The sequence below is a fragment of the Danio rerio genome, chromosome 15 (genome assembly GCF_052040795.2).
Source record: "Danio rerio strain M-AB ecotype USA chromosome 15, GRCz13ab, whole genome shotgun sequence".
In the NCBI taxonomy this organism is placed as follows: Eukaryota; Metazoa; Chordata; class Actinopteri; order Cypriniformes; family Danionidae; genus Danio; species Danio rerio.
This window is the reverse complement of record NC_141035.1, coordinates 16,395,001-16,413,414: the sequence shown is the minus strand read 5'-3', so window position 1 is coordinate 16,413,414 and position 18,414 is coordinate 16,395,001. Positions and strand designations below refer to the sequence as shown.

At 37.1% G+C, this 18,414-nt stretch overlaps 1 protein-coding gene and 1 long non-coding RNA gene across 2 annotated transcripts in view; one reads left to right on the top strand and one right to left on the bottom strand.

The window, feature by feature from the left end:
- The window catches only part of LOC141377791 (uncharacterized), a 29,596-nt gene extending 13,819 nt beyond the window's left edge, over positions 1–15,777 (bottom strand). Inside the window, exons 1-5 of the long non-coding RNA XR_015509159.1 lie at positions 15,605–15,777; positions 14,804–14,918; positions 14,612–14,714; positions 8,663–8,808; positions 4,773–4,860 (exon numbers count right to left, since the gene is read on the bottom strand). This is a non-coding gene — a long non-coding RNA (uncharacterized LOC141377791). The remainder of the gene's footprint in view (positions 1–4,772; positions 4,861–8,662; positions 8,809–14,611; positions 14,715–14,803; positions 14,919–15,604) is intronic.
- Positions 15,778–15,860: 83 nt separating this feature from the next.
- The window catches only part of zgc:114130, a 3,895-nt gene continuing 1,341 nt past the window's right edge, over positions 15,861–18,414 (top strand). The window contains 2 exon segments of the mRNA NM_001030247.3: positions 15,861–15,988; positions 17,266–18,414. The exon segment at positions 17,266–18,414 is cut by the window's right edge and continues 1,341 nt beyond it. Coding sequence (NP_001025418.2) covers positions 15,935–15,988; positions 17,266–18,396 — 1,185 coding nt within the window. The 5' untranslated portion in view covers positions 15,861–15,934 and the 3' untranslated portion in view covers positions 18,397–18,414.

Below are 18,414 nucleotides of genomic sequence, written 5' to 3'. Positions count from 1 at the left end.
CTCAGTTATATTCTAAACAGGACAATAAACAACTTTCACAATTAAAACTGTATCAAATAAAAGTAAATCTTTGCAATTTTATGTAAAATAAAAGTTTAAAAAATTGCTAAATATTAAAAAGTTGTCAATATATTGTTCAATTATTATATATTATAGACTATTCAAAGTGTTACTGTTTGTATGTACGAAAGTATTACATGTTTTTATTTTCTTTGCATAATAGTAATAACATTAATAAGTAGTAATTAATATTACACATCAATTAATTTTCCCATTACTTAATCTCCTATAAGGACACGGACCGTGAAGACCACAGCACCAGAGATTAAAGGATTGGAATCTTCACTGTGGTGGAAGATGATAATGGCACTTCTGCATCCCTGCAATATGTGATGAACCTAGCTAAAATCTTGGAGGAGGCCATAGTACTTCAGGATATCACACATCTGCCTGCAGCCTTCGCTTACTTGTTCAGCCTCTTGTATAGACTGAATATGGAACACCCAAAAGAACTCAAATATACTTTTTAAGTGATTCAGCATGTTTTATGGAGGTTGGTGGCACATGATCTGCGAGAGTTCAGTTCATTCATTCATTCATTTTCTTTTCGGCTTAGTCCCTTTATTAATCTGGGGTCGCCACAGCGCAATGAACTTGTTTTACGCAGCGTATGCCCTTCCGGCTGCAACCCATCTCTGGAAAACATCCATACACACTCATTCACACATACACTACGGACAATTTTAGCCTACCCAATTCACCTGTGCCACACGTCTTTGGACTGTGGGGGAAACCGGAGAACCCAAAGGAAACCCACGTGAACGCAGGGAGAACATTCAAACTCCACACAGTAACGGCAACTGACCCGTGACCACTTCCTAATGTGCCACTGTTTCAATGTTTTGAGGTCTGTTTTTGGACTTTATGTACTTTGTTGACAAAAGTGCAGTACACTTTAATGACTGTATGAATGGAGTGGCTTTTAGGGTTTACTCTGATTAGATGATTGCATATTCACCTGGTTTGAGTGTTTAGACACACTAATAGCTTGGTTTTAGTAAGGTTGCCAGTTATTTTATGTTGAAGCAGTGTACAATCTTTTCAAATCTGGAAACATTCAGTACTAGTTGTGTACAAACTAGCCCAATGCTGAACACGGCTAATGTCAAATGCTGATTTTGTATGCAAATGTTTTGGATTGTGATTTGATTGTGACCTTTCCCGTGGCATCAGAGAAGCTAAGAGACAGTACTCCAGAGGTATAGCCCATCGCTTTAATGACAGCAGGGACACACGGAGTCTGTGGAGAGGAATTCAGTCCATCACAGACTACAAACCCCAACCACAGACATGTGACAGCACCATCCCCCTGCTGAACGAGCTAAACAAATTCTTCGCTCGTTTTGAGGTACAAAACAGCACCATTGCACAGAAGATGCCACCTCCCCCTGGTGACCAGGTGATGACTCTGTCTCCGGACAGTGTGAGGAGGTCTCTCAGCAGGATTAACGCACGCAAAGCTCCGGGCCCTGACAACATCCCAGGTCGTGTACTGAGAGACTGTGCATCAGAACTCACTAATGTCTTCACAGACATTTTTAACATCTCTCTAACCCAGGCTGTTGTCCCCACCTGTTTTAAAGCCACTACCATCATTCCGGTCCCAAAAAACTCATCTCCCTCCTGCTTTAATGACTACCGTCCAATTGCACTGACCCCTATCATCATGAAGTGCTTTGAACGGTTTGTTATGCAGCACATCAAGTCTGTCCTCCCCCCCTCCCTGGACCCGTTTCAATTTGCTTATCGGCCCAACCGCTCGGCTGATGATGCCATCTCCACTGCACTTCACACAGCACTCACACATCTGGACAAAAAAGACTCCTGCGTCCGTATGCTGTTCATAGACTTCAGTTCAGCATTCAACACTATCATCCCCCAACAGCTCTCTCATAAACTGCTCCAGCTGGGGCTGAACACCTCTCTGTGTAACTGGCTGCTGGATTTTCTCACTGGAAGACCACAAGCAGTACGGGCCGGCAGTAACACATCGAGCACCATCACTTTAAACACTGGGGCCCCTCAGGGATGTGTTCTGAGCCCTATCCTCTTCACCCTGCTCACTCATGACTGTGCACCATCACACAACTCCAATCTGTTCATCAAGTTTGCGGATGACACAACTGTGGTGGGTCTCATCAACAAAAACGATGAGGAAAACTACAGAAGTGAGGTGAGCCGTCTGGCCGAGTGGTGCAGAGACAACAATCTCTTTTTGAATGTGGAGAAGACGAAAGAGATTGTTGTTGACTTCAGGAAAGAGCACACTCTCCATGCTCCCCTGACCATCAACGGTGCGACTGTGGAGCGTGTGAGCAGCACCAAGTTCCTGGGTGTACACATCACTGAGGATCTCTCCTGGACTAAAAACTCCACTGCACTGGCCAAAAAATCACAGCAGCGTCTCTACTTCCTCCGCAAACTCAAAAGAGCAAGAGCACCAGCCCCAATCATGTACACCTTCTACAGAGGCACTATTGAGAGCATCCTGACCAGCTGCATCACTGTGTGGTTTGGAACCTGCAATGCATCCTGCAGGAAAACACTTCAACGCATAGTGAGAACAGCTGAGAAGATCATTGGTGTCTCTCTCCCCTCCCTTCAGGACATTTACAGCACACGTCTTACCCGTAAAGCCCTCTGCATAACAGCAGATGCCAGCCACCCAATGCACAGCTTCTTCAGTCTGCTGCCATCAGGGAGGAGACTGCGCAGTCTCCAGGCCAGGACCAACAGACTGAAAGACAGCTTCATCCATCAGGCTGTCAGGAAGCTGAACTCTCTCCCAGCTCTGCTCCCCGCTCCCTCCCCACGCACCTCCTCCCCTCGCACCTCTGGACTCTGACACACACACACACACACACACACACACACACACACACACACACACACACACACACACACACACACACACACACACACACACACACACACACACACACATTCATCTGCACGTGTCACTTTATGCAGACACATATACTACCTCCCAATATGTCACTGTCACTTTATCACAATTATCATGTTTACAAGTTCTTTTTGCACTATACTGTTTTTTATCTGCACAACTCTGGTTTACTTTGCACTCATTGCTATATGCCCTTAATGTCACTGTATTGTTTACAATTTTTTTTTTTTTTTTATTACATATGTATATTTCTTAGACCACATTTATGTGCAATAATGTATATACTGTAAATTTTCTAAATTTTCTTTTTTTCTTAAACCCTACTATTTTTTATATATATATTTTATATTAATGTTAAGCACCTTGGGTCTGAGAGTAACGCAATTTCGATTCTCTGTATGTCTTGTACATGTGGCTGAATTGACAATAAAGCTGACTTTGACTTTGACTTTGACTTGAACACAGTTAAAAATAAAAAAAAGTGAATTGACTATTCTTGTGTATTTAATTTGAATCCTAAAAATTAATAGTAAATGCATAATGAATCAGTTTGTTTTATTTTGTTCAGTAAACTAAAAAAATCTTGTTGGGTAAACAATCATTTTTGTTCAGTAAACAAAAGATCTTGTTGAATAAACGTGAAAATTTTTGTTCAGCAAACAAAAGATCTTGTTGAGTAAACATGATAATATTTGTTCAGCAAACAAAAATATCTTGTTGGTTGAACATGACATTTTTTGTTCAGCAAACAAAAATATCCTGTTGGTTGAACATGATATTTTTTGTTCAGCAAACAAAAATGTCTTGTTGGGTGAACATGACATTTTTTGTTCAGCAAACAAAAATATCCTGTTGGTTGAACATGATATTTTTTGTTCAGCAAACAAAAATATCTTGTTGGGTGAACATGATACTTCTTGTTCAGAGAACTAAAGAATTCAACAAAATATTTTGAGTTCACTGGTCTTCAAACCCTGTTTGTTGAGTTAACTCAAAAAGCTATGTGTGATAGGTTGCCTAATTATTTTAAGTTTACTCAACTTTTTTTTTTTACAGTGCAGTTAAATGCTGCAACTCATCCATAAAGCTCTGACAGTGAAGAGTGTCTGCTATTACTGAACAATATGCCTGTGACTGCATGTGTATGTTTGCTGAAGGTTTGCCTTTCTCTAAGGTTCACTTGTTTTCTTTAGCGTAACTGGACACTTTTCCCTCCAGGACTGTTTTTCAGTAAACTAGCCCTTATATCTGCTCCACAGATGCTCTCACTGTGATTATCACAATCTTTTACATAAACCTTGTTCACTTTTCAACATACGGAGAATATGAAGACACTCGATGCTTAGAAATACAACTATAGAAAAAGGTAAGAGGCCATTTTTATGCAAAACAAAAGTCATTAAATAGCTACATTTTGTTTCCATCCTAAGATTTGAACTCAACTTATTATTATATTATTGTACTTATTATTATATTGTGATTTACATGCATTCAGCAGTAGTATTCAGTCTAACAAGAAAAAAATATTGATGCGGGAGTATGGATCTGAAGTAATGAACCTGAGGAACTGAGAATTCTCCAAATATCTACAATATTTAAAGACTGCATGGACTTTATAAAATTAGACAAATAAAAACATTGTACTTAAATAAATCCAGTAATCCAGAGAAATTAAGAGAAATATATAAGTTGTCTCTTCTTATTTTATGCTTGTAAGATTTCAGATAAAGTAAATTTAACCTTTTTATTTAAGAGCTTTATCGATACGTGCACATGAACAGGGCAGAGTGAAGTGTGGATAGTTTACCTCATGGATTGTCTTAAGTGCAGATTGTTTTGGCTTGTCTTCATCACCTGTTGCTGGTTTAGAGTCAGGATGATTGATTGGTTCCACGCTAAAAGGATAAACACACACACATATAAAACTTCAAGCTGGAGTGTGTCGCTTTGTACCTCAAGTGGCAGCAAACAGAACAGCAAATGTATTTATGGTTTCTGAACATCTTGAAGTATCATACATCATACATATTTTATTTGTTGTGAAAACAGATTGTTGGTTATTAAATCATTTTATTGGTTGACTGATTGTTACTATGTCTGGATCATACAGGTTACATTTTAAAATGTATACTTTCAGGGCAAATAATCATTACCATATGAAAGTCGGTATATGTAAATGTTAAGATTTTCCCTTTTTTCTGGATGTACATCCACTTGAAATGGTCCGGAATTTTTTTTTTAAATGTAGGGTGGTGCATAATTTTGCTCTTTGTGAACCAATTATACTGTTGGGAGATGGGTGTTGCTTATAAAATGGAGGAAGATTGACAAATGGATGAAGACAGACACTTATAGCCCCTCCCAAAAGACATTACATGTGACCAAAAAATGAAGAAAAGTCATTTAGAAGTTAGAAAATTTGATTAAAGATTCTGAGGGCAAATTCATTTTTACAAAATAATGACGTAAATGGATACACAATCGTGTATAACAAGCACTCTTATATATGTATAAGATCTTTAATCTAGGACAGACGAAAGTATCATAACACAAAACATGGTACACATTAGCTAACCCCACATAAAGTAAAAGGGGTCCAACTAACACCTGGTAACAAGATGCAAGATGCAACATTAAATACAGGTGTAAATGTGGTCTACAATGTTTTGAGCTTGTCAACTTTTGTCCACCATTGCCACACATGAGGAAAACCATGTGTAAACAAATTATTAAATTCAAAAGCAGAGAAGTCTTTTTCAACAAAGACCTCCATTCCTTGAAACATAAGTCATCATGTTTATTGTTACAAAATATTTGAATACAGTGTACTTTCAAGGCCCTGAAATACTTCTTTTTATTCTTTGTTTTAGGGCAAAAATACATTTGAAATGGCTGAGCGACAATGTACTGATTTCAAACATTCAGACAGCACCACACTGCAGTGTAGCTTTGTAAGCATCTAGCAAACAGCTTTCTCCAGGTTGTTGAAAACCAGACGAGAAAAGCAGTGCTACATTGCTCAACTTCTTCACATTGTTTTCTATTCCCTGTAGACAGACACCAAATGGTGCCATCAGTGTGCACACACTCATAGAAAACCATGTCTTGAATTTTTAAAAACAAAGTGTGATGCACCACTTCTTGCCCAGTATGTGACTCCCATTCCGTGTCTTTAAATTACACATAAAAAAAGGCAGGGCCAATAATAAACCTACAGATTGCATAATCAAACTTCATTTGAGTTAATCTTTATTTATCAGCGCCTTTAAGGTACAACAGCTTTGAGCATAATGTGCATTAAAACAATAAGAGTCTCATCTCCCATTCCCTTTAAGAGTCAGTCGTGTTGCACCACAACACATTGCTATTTACAAAGTGGACTTTGTAAGTGGAAAAACTGAATACTTCGCTAGTGAAAAAACAGTTAAACAAAACATCTGCATCACGAGGATAAAGAATGAGCCTCCTCTATTCAGCCTCTTTACTTTTTTTTACTTCACTTTTACTCTTTACTTTACTCCTTTACTTTCGTGAATAAGGAAATGATGTTGTACGCACTCCACTGATGACATTCGTTAGCCTACATATTTATTTGTAGGCATGGAGGTAATAGTTTTATTACTTATGTAAAAAATAATAATTTTGTAACATTTACTTTTTTTTCACGTGTAAAGATATTTGTGTATTGCTGTACATCTTGTGTGTATGAAGCAATGTGTAAGTGTTTAGATCTGCAATAAGTGCAAACGCGCTCTGCGACTTTAGACCAGCTTAGACCAGCCATTTACCAGCTAAGTTGGTAAATGGCACTGTCTATATCAGTTCCTCAAAATAGCAATGCGCCAACAATGCGCCTTAACACCTTTTTTGGGCCTACTCACACTATGGTAACCGTATTGTGCCCAGGCCCGTTTCACTTGGCCGGCCCTGGTCCGGTTGGAAGAGGTGTACTTGAGTGCGGTTCACTAGGGTTTTGGCGCGGTATGTTGTGTGTGAGTGCAAAATGCTCCAAAGCCCAAAACTTAAAGCGAGACTTGACTTTTAAGGGACTGTTTCATATGGATTTGTTAATCATTCTTACTGTTCAGTGAACGCAAACTGCCGTAGTTTATGAAAGACTCAAACCCCTCACTGCACGACAGCTGCGCACCTTCAGCAAACCTCCTAATTCTCGCAGCACGAGGACTTTATGATTGTTTATGAGCGTCGAAAGTGGCTGATCTGTTCAGCAAAATGTCTGACTGTGTGTCACCGCATCCCAAACGACTAAAGCAATATAACTGAAGAAAGAGGAACTGTGCTGAGCGAGAGCGCTTCTGACCAGCGCATCATCAATGATGTAAGCGTGCCCAGGCCCAACTGTAATGTGAGTGTGGGCCGTCGGGGGAGACGGGAGGGGGGACAAGCGTGCTTTGGCCCAGTTCGAGGCAACTGTACATAGTGTGAGTACGCCCTTAGACTGGCACACAAAGTGGTGCAAATTGATTTGTTATTAAAACATCGTAGTGCAAAACGTGAAAATTAGGGTTGCGCTGGTCTGAAAATTGCAACAAATCATGCCATACACGTTTTGCCCCTTATTGTGCCGGGTGTATGATAGGGCCCAGTGTGTTCTCAAAAACAGAAAAATGCTCCAAATGTAAATTAGGTGTATTTCCATCAAGTGGAAAGTGCTAGATTGGCTGACTCTAGTATTGACAACCTAACCAACAGTAAACAAGGCAAGAGTAACTGGTGTAATTTTAATGATGGCAGAGTTTATTCTGCAAATGTGTTTCCATCTCCATTATTCGCATGAACTCTTTTTCAAAACCACCTCGAGCTAGAGTAAAAACTAATTTGCAAATTAAGGGATTTTATTTAAATTCCCATTCCCATCACTTGATTCTCATTCAGTTCTTCAAAATGTGCATTATTTAACACAGGGTGATGGAAACCCAGCTAATGTGACAGAAACTTTATACCTTTTTTGCTTTAACACCTTAGTGTAGTTTTGTTATAGTACTAAAATTATGACGAAACTAATTTTATTACCAGATGAATCAGTATTATGACAAAAACTGCAGAGACGTTATTGAATAGTAGATAATAAAACATAGAACTTATATTTATTTGTTTTATTTATTAATAAAAATGTGAAACTTTCCATTGACCATTGTCACTGTCAACCACTGACCACTCTTTTTACAAACTCTTTCTACTCTTTGTATACCCCTCAGTATACAAACACAATAAAATAAGTAGTGTTGGCGTAGGTTTCCTCCGGGTGCCCTGGTTTCCCCACAGTCCAAAGTATTGTATGAGTTTGTGTGTGAATATGAGAGTATATGGGTGTTTCTCAGTACTAGAAGGGTATCTGCTGTGTTTACATATGTCGGAATAGTTAGCGGTTCATTCCACCGTGGCGACCCCTCTTAGATAAGGGATTAAGCTGAAGGAAAATGAATAAATGAATGAATGGATAGGTAATGCTAAAATCTATTCAAATTCTAAGTGTGAGTTGCAAGTACACAGTATATGTGTTTTAAAAATGAATGAGCGTACAGTATGCGCATATGTTAACTACTACATTTGCATCATTTAAAAATCGTATATTTTGAACTTTAAGTTACTACTATTAAAATTTGAGTGGTGTATTGAAAGTTATCGTTAAAGTACTGCACACATTTTAAGAACAATTTAGTGTGCTTTGCTTACGTAAGTGTTCTGGAGAGTGTGGTTTCATCTTCTGACGTTTTGAAGAGACAGGAACATCTCAGATGGTCGTCTTTCTGCTTTCAGTCCAAAAGTCCTGCTGTGAGCTCACACTGAGGGCCAATGCAGAGGCCTGTGTGCTTCAGCACCTGCAAATGAAATTAAAACAGATTAATAGTGCGCAGGACAAACAAACTCCAGCCCTCCGCAGGAAACATGCTAATGTGGAGGATAATGAGGCATTTTAGACTCAAATGACAGATCGGTTAATGTCATGCTAATGCACAGGCCTTGAAATTAAAACAATTATTTTGTATGGGAATGCGATGTCGGGGCATCTGGATTTTAAATTTAAAAAATGTATTTGATGTTAATAAATGAACTCTAGTTTTTCTGCTATTATATTATTAAACTAAAGTTTGGTGTTAAAGTGGATAGACTTTAACTTTAACGAAAAATGTGACTGATAATCATTATGAGGTTTGGTAATCATTATTAAAAAGATTTTGTCTTGATGTAACAGTTTACAATAAGGCATTAACTAACATGAACAAACAATAAGCACTACATTTATTACAGTATTTGGTCATGTTGATTAACCTAAGTTAATAAAAATACAAATGTTCATTGGTAGTTTAACTCATGGTGCATTAACTGATGTTAACAAGCATGAATTTGGATGTTAATAATGCATCAGTAAATGTTGAATTATGATTAATGAATGCTGTGCAAGTATTGTCCATAATTAGTTTATGTTAAATACATTAATTAATGAGATTTACTGTAAAATGTGACCAGAAAACACACATGGTAATTACTTTAGAACCCTCAAAATACACATAATTCAATAGAATATTGATTTATTATATATTTTTAACAACTATTTTTTAAATCGATACATCTATCCAAATATAAATACACATTTCATGTTTGGGTAATTTTATAACAATATATGTGCAAAAATGAACTATAAAGTTGTATCTGTGTCAAAAAAGTTTTGTAAGACATGTTTAGCCTTTTTCATCTTAAACTGAACCTTTATGTATGGCAATATTATATATATATATATATATATATATATATATATATATATATATATATATATATATATATATATATATATATAAAACAGCATCTAGATTTGCTGTTTTAAAAAACTTATTTAACGTTCAATTATAATTTTTTATGCTATTATATTATTAAACAATTGTTAATGTTTAAGTCGATAGAGTTTAAGTAATCTTAATCATTAATGAAAAGATTGATGTAACACTTTGCAATAAGGTTGTATTAGTTAACGTTATTTAATGCATTAACTAACATAAACAAACAACGAACAATACATTTATTACAGTATTTGTCCATGTTAATTAACGTTAGTTAATAAAAATACAAATGTTAATTGTTAGTTCATGTTAACTCATGGTGCATTAACTAATGTTAACAAGCATGCATTTGAGTTTTAATGCATTAATAAATGTTGAATTATAATTAATAAAAGATGTGCAAGTACTGTTCATAATTAGTTAATGTTAGTGAATACAATAATTAATTAACCTTAATTAAAGTAAAGTGTGATCGGAAGAATACACGACAAATCATTTTTTAGGATCCCCAAAATACACATAAGTTTGATATTGAAGTGGTTAGAGTTTAACTTTAACTAAAAATATGAATGATAATCTTTATGAGGTTTGCTAATCATTAATTAGAAAAAGATTTTGTCCTGTTGTCAGTAAGAGTTCACAAAAGGTTGCATTATTTAACATAAGTTAATGCATTAACTAACATGAAGAAACAATGAACAATATATTTATTACAGTATTTGTTCATGTTAGTTGATGAAAATGCAGTTCATTGTTAGTTTGTTATCTCATGGTGCATTAACTGATGTTGACAAGCATGAATTAGGGTGTTAATAATGCATTAATAAATGTTGAAATATGTTTGTTTTTTTGTATACTTTATTGTCCCTCAAGGGGAAATTTTCTGTGGACTCACACAGCACTTCAGCAGGTTCTGACTATGATTAATAAATGCTGTACAGGTACTGTTCATAATTAGTTCATGTTAGTAAGTACATTAATTAATGAAACCTTATTGTAAAGTGTGACCGAAAAATACACATGGCAAATACTTTAGGACCCTCTAAATACACATAATTCAATAGAATATTATTTCATTTGATATATTTTTAACAATTATTTTTTAAGCGATACATCCATTCAAATCTAATTACACATTTCATGTTTGGATAATTTTAAACAAAATATGTGCAAAAATGAACTAGAAAGTTATATCAGTGTCAAAAAGGTTTGATCTTAAACTGAACCTTTGTGTAAGTAACCTTAATTTTGTTTGAAATATGATATTTTTGATGTTTTTTCTTAGTAATAAACATGTAGTTTGAACTATATTTGAGCAATAAATTAAATTGCAGTAGTGATCAAACTGTAGCTGTTTTGAGATTAAACATTTAAGAATGGGACAATGCAATTCATTAAGAGTCATAAAACACATGAATCATAAGTTCATTTTATCCAGATCGGAGTGTAGGAGAGTATTGAACGCTCTTTTGTCACTGACGCCTGTGTGCGTTTCCCATGCGTTTCGAGCACATTTGCATGAGAACAGGCCTGAGAGGCGGGTGTGAAATATTCTTTTCATGCCCTGCTAAAGGATGGAGATCCCTGTCAAGGCAAAGCTATCTTGTTGTGGCTTTGGTTTGTTCCGAGACCGCTGGACTCCATGAGCTGAGGTTTTATGTCATGTAATGGTTTCCCATTTGCAAGGTCGGGCCTCCGCAGCTGCAGAGCCCATTACAAGTTGATTGACATCATTCTTGGGACGTTTACAGGTCATTTGCAAAGGCATGTGGTGCACGGTAATGGATTAAGGTCATATGAAAGCACGCTTGTTGGGTTTCGGGATTTTGTTTGGAAAGATTTTGAAATGAAAAGTCCTTTTTAGGTGTTTTGCTTTCTGAGTATTGTAGATTATTTCAAATGTGAAGCTGTGCATGCTTTTGCAGTAAGAAAAAATAAATGTTACGCTATGAAAAACATTCTTAGTTCTTAACGTTTTCAGAAACGTTTTCAGATGTTGGATTCAACTTTAAAAAATGTTTATGTAAATGTCATGTTGCATGAAATCTGCCAAAAAAAAAATAAAAAGGTAATTGCTAACACACATGCACAGCTATCTTTATGAGGCCTTCCCATTCTGTATATCACCCTACTCCTAATAACATCCTATACAGGAAACTATATCTGCATTTATTTTTTATTTTTTAATACTTAATGTGTTATTTATGATCATTTTTGAACATGGGGTCAATAATAATGTCCCCACAGGGTCAAAATGTACTGGTAAATTTGTTCTTTTTGGGACATTTGATTTAAATACAAGGTACACACACTAATAAACAATCCACAAACAATAACAAACTGTGCTTTTTTGTATTATGACTTCTCTCTATGTATACACTACCGGTCAAAAGTTTAGGATCTTTTTTTTCACGTTTTTTTCTTAAGAAAATTATTCTGTTCATCAAGGCGGCATTTTTATTAAATGTAAAAAAAATATATTATTATATATATTTTTATTTATTAAATACTTATTTTTTACTTATTGTATGTATTTTCAAATGAAATTATTAGTCCAGTCATTATTGCCTTTATTACTATTACCATTATTAACAAATAACATTAATAATGATAACAATAATAATCAATATTAGACTGATTTCTGAAGAATCATGCGACTCTGAAGACTGAAGTAATGAAGCTGAAAATTTATCTTCAAAATTACAGGAATAAATGATTAAATTAAATGATAAACTACTTTTGAACAGTTATATTGTACATTTCACAAGTTTACAATTTGTACTTTATTTTTGATTAAATAAATGCAGCCTTGTTTAAGCTTGGATAAGCTTATTTTAAAACATTTAAAACTCTACCGACCCCAAACATTTGACCAATGGTGCATAAATATATATTATTTTTTCTTGTTATTTTGTCAGATTAATTCCAGTTTGGCTTTGGTACTCACTAATCTTACATATAAACAAATACAACATTTTAAAGTAAATACAACTGCATTACATTTTTCTTTACTTTAAATTCTCAAAATGTATCAATATGAATTCATTCTGAAATAAAAATATTGCTTTTAATAATATCAACTAGTTAATAACCTATTTTGGCACTGCTATTCCAGTCTTCAGTCACACGATCCTTCAAAAATCATTCTAATATGGTGGATTTGAAAAATGTATTATTTTAAGCAATCATGAATACACTTGAAGAGTTTATTTGATTCATTACTACTCAATTTGTAGTCATTTTCTGAAATCATGGTTTTATATAGTGCATTGAAGAGTACAATTGCAAAAAAAAAAAACATGATTTATGGAAATAACTAAAACAAGAGTGTGTAAAAATAATGTTTTTTTACAGAAAAGTTTTCTCAATTTCTGAAACTTCTGCTTCAGCAAATGAACTCTTGATTTGAAGAACAAATCAAAACCAGCAGTAATTTCAAACAGAAATCTTGTGCCTCCCCATAAACACTTTCACTTTTGATCAATGCAACACTTTTTACAGCATAAAGAACTTTAGTTATTCAAACACATTCCTGCACAAGGCTGTGTGGTTATGCTGAATAATGTCCTTTCTGGTCATCTGGGATGAGCGCAGCAAAAGGTGGGGGGTGTCTTTTCGGGCGATGTTCCTTTTTGCCCCCTGACACTGTTGTGATTAAGGATTAGACTGGAGAGGGTCTTCAGCCCTCTCTGCCCTTTCCCTAAACAATCCGCCCTCCCTGCCCCCACCTCCACCCCTTTCAGCCTCCTCCGCCCGTCCCGCTTGGGGGAAGGGAGGCCTTTTTGGCCCAAGAACTTTTCACTCATTATGCTGTAAAGTCTTTGCTCAATCAGTGGAGCAGGAGGAAAACACCACCCCCCACCCACCCGAAAAGAAAAAAAAGCCCCCCTTTCACTCAACATCATTGCATCAAACATCCAAGTCCTTAATGCCTCTCCCGAGCACCCAAAACAAACTGACCAGATGTCTGTTTATCACACACTAATGACCCCAAGACAACAGCTTTAGTGTTCCAGGCCACCAGGTATTTACTTCTCAATCATTTGTGTCTCTAATGAGCGACGAGGACTTTAACTTCGACTTTTTCGATTCACGTATTCCTCCATAACCATTACATCACTCGTCGTCCAAACCACTTGTTGTTGTTTTTCCTTAATGGGGTCCCCAGTTCCTTGACCTCTTCGTAAAAGTAAGTTTCTAATTATAAGCTGGAACTTAACAATAGGTATTAGACAGGGGAGCTGTTTTGTTCGGTCGTGAGGTTAAGTTACAGCCGCATGGATAGAAATTAGACTTAAGTCAGCCAGTTCACAAGAGCCCTTGTGTCTCAACAAGCCCTTCATATGATGACGTGCTGGGGTTTGTTGGAAGCTTCAGGGTTTTTTTTTCCTTTTGGAGGGGGCTTTTCTGTTTTTCATTAACAAAGGAGGAAATCTTATTAGCGTGGCTTTACAGGGTGAAAGAGAGTAAAATTACAGTCACTAACAAGCTCAAATCCTGAGCGGCAATTAAGGTGTTTACATGACAGCCGTGGGTTTTAAAACCAAAAGGTTTTTGGGTGCAGATGAAAAACGTCTCCTATTCATACTGTAAAAATGGTACAAATGCTACATGGTGCACATGGTGTATTTTGTCTTGTTTGAATGTTTTAAGCATAAAGTGAGGTAATTTGGCAGATTTATTTTTTAGCAGAAAACACCACACACTATCATTTTGCGGTTATCTGTCATTTGCTTCTAAAGTAAATACAAAAAATCTGTTTATTTGAGTGAAGCTAGATTTTCACTGCAAGAGAGTGGCTCTTTGGTTTCAAAGGCCAATAAACCAAAATGTGTAGAAGATCTACTTTAGCTGTTGGAGACGCCGGCACCCACAGGTCTTCATGTGGCATCAGAGCCCCATACGTCTCCTCTCACCGTGGGATCAGCTGATCACAGTGTCTGTTGTCACTGGGAACAGGGATATAAAATACTTTAATGTCAACCTCTTCACCGGTAGGTGACACTTTCAACACCTTTGCCAGGTTGTATCAAAGCACCTCAGAGGGTCGTCGGCTCCAGTTCTGACAGCAACAGAGAGACGTGATCCAACTTTGAGATGTCTTAACACATTCACACGATTCACAATCAGGCCTAAAACATTGTTTTCTTAAACTAAATGGGGATAAATAGTAAAATAAGTATTCAGTGAGAGTCAATGATTGTTAAAATAAAGTGAATGATGTATGTAGCACATTGTATGAATGATTTCATTTGTTGTGATTGAAAAGCATCTTGAATCCACCAAATATCCACTTCTTAAATTTTTTGAAGCTAAATTATAGATGATGTGTTGTCTAAAATTGAATATAAACTGAATGTTTGCAGTTTTATGGAAGCAAAACTATAATATACTCAGCAATATACACATTATACACAGATATGAAATATGACATACTTTTACATTAGCATCTTGAAGGATTTCAAGAAATACTGGAACAATTATGCTGAATAAAAATGAGTATGAAGTAGATAATTTCACATTCTTATTGTTTTAATGTTTATTTGATAAATAAAGCCTTAAAAATAATAGGCCGAAACAAGTACTTTGAATTATAATTTACCGTTACATAAATAATATGCATAATAAATAGCTAACGTTAGCCTCAACATGGCTTAAAATGGTGGCAAATAAAACTGCAGGGGCGAGATTTTGACAACGATGCCCCAACACTAGGTTTACTTGTATGTTAACAATGTGTGTGAATACGTTAAGATAATGGAAATTAACGATAAAGTTTCGAGTTAAAATGACAGAATATCAAGCAATTCTTAAGTTGACACAGAGCATTTCAACCTACTTTGATAAGGTGTTATCCGTATAACAAGTCACCTTATTGGTAGCTATATGTTCATCAAGTACAGTTTTAATATGAGATAAATATGTAAATCTAACATTTAAGAAGTAAGGTTATGCAAATGACATCACAAACAAACAAAAACACTGCCCCGCGCGCTTTGTATACTGTGAAGTACGGAGTGGGCGGAGTCAGCAGAGCGCGTAGGCGTGGTCGCCCCGCAGCAGCCTTAAAAACACGTGTTGAGCTAAAGCGTGGAGTTTAGGAAAACTACGACGGAGTTGAGTGGGAGCACGAAGAAATTGCGAAAAAAAGTCTTTATCACGCAGGACTATGCCATCGTACGCGCTCAATCAGTTCATTGACCTGGATGATGTCCTGTGCAAGGTATATAGCTTTATGTGAATAAATAAGTATCGTGTACTTTAACAAGTCATGTAACTTAGTCATGAAATATGCAATGAATATGTTTTAGTGCGCTGTATTTGAATGCATTTTACTTCATAATGCATGTAGTGCGATGCAAAATGCTTTTATAATCATAACCGATTGAAGCAATTCGGTTATTTCCACTTGCTAGCAACTTCTACGGGGAACGTGGGCCACGAAAGAGCGCCTTTTTTATTGCAATCAAACGTTAAAGTTATTCTATGCTTATTTTGCACGGGTGCATATGAAAGAGGCTTGCATGAAAGTACAAAATGCGTGTTGCTTTGTTGAGATTCAGAGCACAAATATTTTAACTTCGTTTGATTTTTGAATGTAAACAACTCGATTCGGTGGAGGTGAAGGGAAAAACAACTCGCTGCTGCAAGGCGTCTTGTTCTCAAAGTTCGCGTTTGTCCGAATCTTAATTAAAAAATGTGACTAAACAGGACTCCAATTTAGACTTTTTTCATTTTTAAAATCACGGTCTTTACCTATAGGGTTCACTTATTGCTTTTGAATGGATGTGTCCGATTCTCTTACGAGTTGTTCTATTGAGTCGACTCAGTAGAGTCAACAAAACGGAATCGTAGTTGCAAAGCTTTAGCTTCATTTTGTTGCATTAGCCTATCCTTTACATTGCTATTAACATGGGTGGTGGTAGGAAGTGGAGACACGCAATGACTCGTTTGTGAAACGTTTATTTTGAAAACGATTGTATAAACTAATCTCCCAATCACTCCTTATGCCCACACAGGGCCCATGTGAGCTTTTCCTTTACCAGGTTTTATTAATTTTTTGGCATTTCATTGCAAGGATATTTAAATGTTAATAATTAATGAAGCATTTTATTATTTTTTTAAATAAATGTAAAGCATGCAACTTATACAATTCATTTGATAGATTCAACGTTAATCTTTCAGGAACCCTTTTCAGTTTTACTTTAGTTTTTACTTTTTGTTAATTCGTTTGAAATGTAATTGAAACCGTTGTATCATTCTAAAGATGTTGTACTAGTATTATTTCGATGCAAAGTAAACAATATATATCTCCCTTATTTCATTTTATTTTCATGTATATGATATGCAGAGTATATGCTCTAAATTTTATTTCTTGATTCACATTTTTGCCAAGTTCAAAGATTTTTTGATTTTAATATTTCTCATATTTTAATAGAATCAATATTAAAAAAAAAAATCTCTTAAAGATGTCTAACCAGTTTCCTCTTTTCCTTCCAGCACCTTTTAAATCTTGATCTTCGAGAGCCAATGAAGACCTCTGCGCACACAGCCCCTGTTGGATATAGGAAGCCCGACAGTCCCTGCACACTTTCCTCTGGCGGTTCAGGACTTTCTATTGACAGCATTGAGAGCGGAACCATGAACGCAAACTATTGGGCTGCCCAGAAAGTATCTTCCCAACCACACACCAAATGGAGCCGGATGTCCTTTTGGTCGGAGCGCTCCGTTAGCATGGTGGAGGGTAACGCTGGAGGCCTGGGATGGTCATCTGTCGAAGCTGGTCATCTTAAGCAAACTACAGCCACATCAGGTGCTGCTTCTTTCTCTGGCTCCTCGTCTTCCATCTCTGCCACTTCGTCACGATACAAGACAGAACTGTGCCGCACGTTTGCTGAAAGAGGCCTGTGCAAATATGGTGGAAAGTGTCAATTCGCGCACGGTCCCGAGGAGCTGCGAGATCTCAACAGGCACCCAAAATATAAAACTGAACCCTGCCGCACTTTCCACTCCATTGGTTTCTGCCCGTACGGCATTCGCTGCCACTTTGTGCACAACGCTGAAGATGATCAAGCACAATCCCGACCCCAGACCTCCAACCCAACAGTCCAGCGGCCTCCGCTGCTCAAGCAGAGCTTCAGCTTCGCAGGATTTCCAACAAATCCACAACCTCTAGAAGCCCCGCTCGCCCCTTCCTCATTCCTCCGCGCACCCTCCGTTTCGACGCCCACATCCACTGCCATTTCTGACCTCCTCTCGCTGGCCTTTCCAGATATTGACCCCAACACTCTTCTGGACCAGGCCCGAGAGCTGCACCCTCAGTTTCTACCTTCTCCAGACTCTGGCTACTCTCACTCTGGACTGTCCCCCTCCCAAATGGCTCCTCCTCAGCCTGAAGTCTGTCTGCGACAGAGTCCCACAGGTGGAGCGTCCCTGGGAGCCCGGAGTCTGTCCCACACCTCTCTCTCAGACCACGAGGGAGGGAGCTGTAGTTCCTCCAGCAGCATGAGTGGCTCAGAGTCCTCTGAGTCTGCCAGCGGGCGCAGGCTTCCCATCTTCAGCCAGCTTTCGGTACCGGATGACGCCCTCTACAATGAAGGGAGCAACTCCAGCACAAGCTTCTTTTTGTAGACTGTCGCTTCTTGCGGG